Source organism: Danio aesculapii, unplaced genomic scaffold (genome assembly GCF_903798145.1).
Source record: "Danio aesculapii unplaced genomic scaffold, fDanAes4.1, whole genome shotgun sequence".
Classification (NCBI taxonomy): domain Eukaryota; kingdom Metazoa; phylum Chordata; class Actinopteri; order Cypriniformes; family Danionidae; genus Danio; species Danio aesculapii.
Window position 1 is genome coordinate 40001 of NW_026613748.1, and position 4158 is coordinate 44158.

Sequence of the window (4158 nt, forward strand, 5' to 3'; positions counted from 1 at the left end):
GTCGTCCTCTGAGTATTTAGTAAAGTTTATCCGAGTCGTTTAGATTAAAGAATTAATTATTTAATAGATCTCTCGCTCTCACAGCGCTGCGCATAAAGAAACGACAGCAAAACGACAGCAGAACCAAATCCCAGACATATTAGCAGATTTAGAAACGCCGGCCGGCTGCAGAAGGGTGCAGGTCTGTGTGTGTCTGCAGAGCATGTGTGTGTTGACAGCTCTCACACACACAGTATGAAACAGGTAAAGGAGTGAAGATTCTCCACTAATTACCCGCTCACGGCTCACTTATATTGGGCAGATACAAAAAAAGGATGATAATAACAGTAAAGAGTCACGAAATACACTAGGGCAGCTGCTAATACACAGCTGAAGTCAGCATTATTAGCCCCACTGTGAATTAGTTTATTCCTTTTTAATATTCCCCAAATGATGTTTCTCAGATTCAGGAGTTTCTCTCAGTATTTCCTCTAATATTTGTTCTCCTGGAGAAAGTCTGATTTGTTTATTTGGGCTAGAATAAAAGCAGTTTTTAATAGTTTTAAAGCCATGTTAAGCTCAATATTATTAGCCCCTTTAATTTATTATTTAGCCCCTATTTTATCTGATAGTCTACAGAACAAACCATCATTATACAGTAACTTGCCTAATTACCCTAACTTTACCCTAATTACCCTAGTGAAGCCTTTAATTGCCACTGTAAGCTGAATACTAGTGTCTTGAAGAATATCTAGTCTAATATTATGTGCTGTCATCATGATGAAGAGGAAATAAATCAGTTATTAGAGATGAGTTATTAACACTATTATGATTAGAAATGTGCTGAAGTAATCTGCTCTCTGATAAACAGAAATTGGGGGAAAATAAACAGGAGGGCGAATAATTCTGACTTCAGCTGTACCCGTGCGGCCCACCCAAGTAAAGTCTACATGTGGGAGGCACAGTGGGTTATTGGGGATGTGGTGGGTTTCATTAAAGGTGTCGTCTGTCACTACTTTAGCCTGCATCAACACACGATTAATCAACACCCACGCAACACGCTCTAAATGATGGTGATCTGCATGTTTATTAATCTCTCCAATCGCTGCCTTGAAATCTTCACATTTAAAATGAAGACGGAGATGGAGTGTTTAGAGTTTAGAGTTGGTGATGAAGTTATAATCAGTCCAATAACACAGCAGTACTGGGAGATCAGTGTATAGGTCAGATAACACCACTGATGTTTATGATGAAGATCAGCATCATGTGCATTTAACCACGCTCAATAATGATGTAGGCAGCAGTTACATTAGTTCACCAGTAGGTGGCGACACCAGCCGTCAAACATACGCCACTGAATACTTCAGCAGTGATGATCCAGCAATGAAAGATGAAGATTAATGAGTGAAGATGAGGCTGAGATCAATCTGAGCTGTACACATTATAATGTTCGAGCTCTACATGTGGCGTTATCTGTAATATTGTACCGATTATTCCGTTTATTTTCATTACAGCTTCTCAGTTCTGTTTGTTAAATCAAAAGTGTCCCGCAGTGCTGTTTCTGTCTGCCACATCTGTCTGCTCCCCTCTCTGGGGGATCCGAAAAACGGTCCGATCATGACTAAACTATAACATGATCAGAAGCGTGAGATGTGTGATCCGTTACACCACCGACCATTAAATATCTGTATTATACCTGTATTCAGCATCATATATCTGCATCTCAGGTTTAAAAGAAACGTAATGCTGGATAATGAGTGTGTGTGTGTGTGTGTGTGTGTGTGTGTGTGTGTGTGTGTGTGTGTGTGTGTGTGTGTGTGTGTGTGTAGGTCTGGAGCGTGAGGTGATCGCAGATGATCTCCCGCACCCGTTCGGCCTGACGCAGTATCAGGACTACATCTACTGGACGGACTGGAGCCAGCGCAGCATCGAGCGCGCCAACAAGACCAGCGGGCAGAACCGCACTGTCATTCAGGGCCACCTGGACTACGTGATGGACATCCTGGTGTTCCACTCGTCCCGGCAGAGCGGCTGGAACGCCTGCGCCGCCACCAACGGCCACTGCTCACACCTGTGCCTCGCCGTACCTGTGTGCAGCTTCACCTGCGGCTGCCCCGCCCACTACTCCCTCAACACCGACAACAAGACCTGCAGTGGTGAGAGAGTGTGTGTGTGTGTGTGTGTGTGTGTGCGTGTGTGTGTGTGTGCGTGTGAACAATGTAAAGGGAGTCAATCTGAACAGTACTCAAGGGTTAATACCTCAACAGATGCACTTATAGACCCATAACGGCCCACTCACACGGGGCGTCAGCGCCAACGCTTCCCATTCACTTTGAGTGGGTGACGTCAGACGTGGCCGAACTGCATTGTGGATCCGTCGGCGCCGCTTCAGTAGCCTTGCTCACTGCAGAAGTTGGGACTTTCTCAACTTTGAGCGCCGACGGAAGCGCCAGCCAATCAGATCACTGTATGCAAATACAGCAGCTCAGACAGTGGCTGATTGCGGAGTAATTTCATTGGCTGATGCTGCTATGACGATCGCTTCAGACACACCCTCTGTCAAGCACTGACGCTGAAGCCCCGTGTGAGTGACGTCACACACTCATAGCATCAGTGTGTTGGTGACGTCACACACTCACTGGCCTCAGTGTTGCTCGTGCAGCAGAGGGGCGGAGCTATGGGTTGGGTTATTAGTTTATTCTGGGTCTCCTACATGATCATTCCTGTCCTGATGGTGAGTGCTGTTGTTCTCAGGACAGGTTTGTTTGGTGGTCCGTTTGGGCCGACACTAAACTCCACACTACAGGGTTGTGTGTGTACATCATTATTTATCTGTGTGTGTGTGTGTGTGTGTGTGTGTTTCAGCGCCGACGTCGTTCCTGCTGTTCAGCCAGAAGACTGCTATAAACCGCATGGTGATGGACGAGCTGCAGAGCCCCGACATCATCCTGCCCATCCACAGCCTGCGGAACGTGCGGGCTATCGACTACGACCCGCTGGACCGACACCTGTACTGGATCGACGCCAAGCAGAACGTGATCCGCCGCGCACAGGAGGACGGAAACCAGGTGAACACACGCACACACACACACACACACACACACACACACACACACACACACACACACACACCGCCGCCACTCTGGGTCTGTCCACACCTACACTGCTGTTTCAGACAGGAGCAGGCGTAAAGGTGTGTGTGGTGCACATGAGGGAAACGGTGTGAGTGTAGAGAGCGCTGACGAGACGTTTAGATCACATTAACACGATTAAACACACACGCGAGCGGCAGCGTCTCGAGCTAGACAGTACTGCATCTGTGAGTATGTAGGACACCGTGAAGATGGATCAGTGTGTGTATCGGGGTCTCAGCGGCTCATTAGCGCACTTCACCTGTCATCACGAGTCCTCAGGTAATGTTGGGTGTTAGGTTAGGTGTTTCTCTGATATTGTGCATCCCTACTGTGTGTGTGTGTGTGTGCACATGACCTGAGTGTGTGTGTGTGTGTGTGTGCACATGACCTGAGTGTGTGTGTGTGTGTGTGTGTGTGTGTTTCTGCAGAGTGTGACGGTGGTGTCCGGCGCTGTGGGTGGGTCAAACCTCGGCCTGCAGCCATACGACCTGAGCATCGATATCTACAGCCGCTTCATCTACTGGACCAGCGAGCTCACCAACGTCATCAACGTGACGCGCACAGACGGCTCGCGGGTCGGCGTGGTCCTGCGCGGAGAACACGACAAACCCCGCGCCATCGCCGTCAACCCTGAGCGCGGGTGAGCTACACTTTAGCATCACAGCGTGACAACACTCGTCATGATAACAGCTGATATTAGCAGTGATCAGTGTGTGTGATCAGTGTGTGTGATCAGTGTGTGTGTGATCAGTGTGTGTGTGATCAGTGTGTGTGTGATCAGTGTGTGTGTGATCAGTGTGTGTGTGATCAGTGTGTGTGTGATCAGTGTGTGTGTGATCAGTGTGTGTGATCAGTGTGTGTGATCAGTGTGTGTGTGATCAGTGTGTGTGTGATCAGTGTGTGTGAGATCAGTGTGTGTGTGATCAGTGTGTGTGATCAGTGTGTGTGATCAGTGTGTGTGTGATCAGTGTGTGTGTGATCAGTGTGTGTGTGATCAGTGTGTGTGATCAGTGTGTGTGTGATCACGTGGTGTGTGATCAGTGTG

General features: G+C 48.1%; 1 protein-coding gene across 1 annotated transcript in view; it reads left to right on the forward strand.

Moving 5' to 3' along the window:
- Positions 1–3757, forward strand: part of lrp6 (low density lipoprotein receptor-related protein 6) — a 31976-nt gene extending 28219 nt beyond the window's left edge. The window contains exons 12-14 of the mRNA XM_056452646.1: positions 1809–2135; positions 2845–3047; positions 3542–3757. Of these exons, the coding sequence (XP_056308621.1) occupies positions 1809–2135; positions 2845–3047; positions 3542–3757 (746 nt within the window). The remainder of the gene's footprint in view (positions 1–1808; positions 2136–2844; positions 3048–3541) is intronic.
- The last annotated feature ends 401 nt before the right edge of the window (positions 3758–4158 follow it).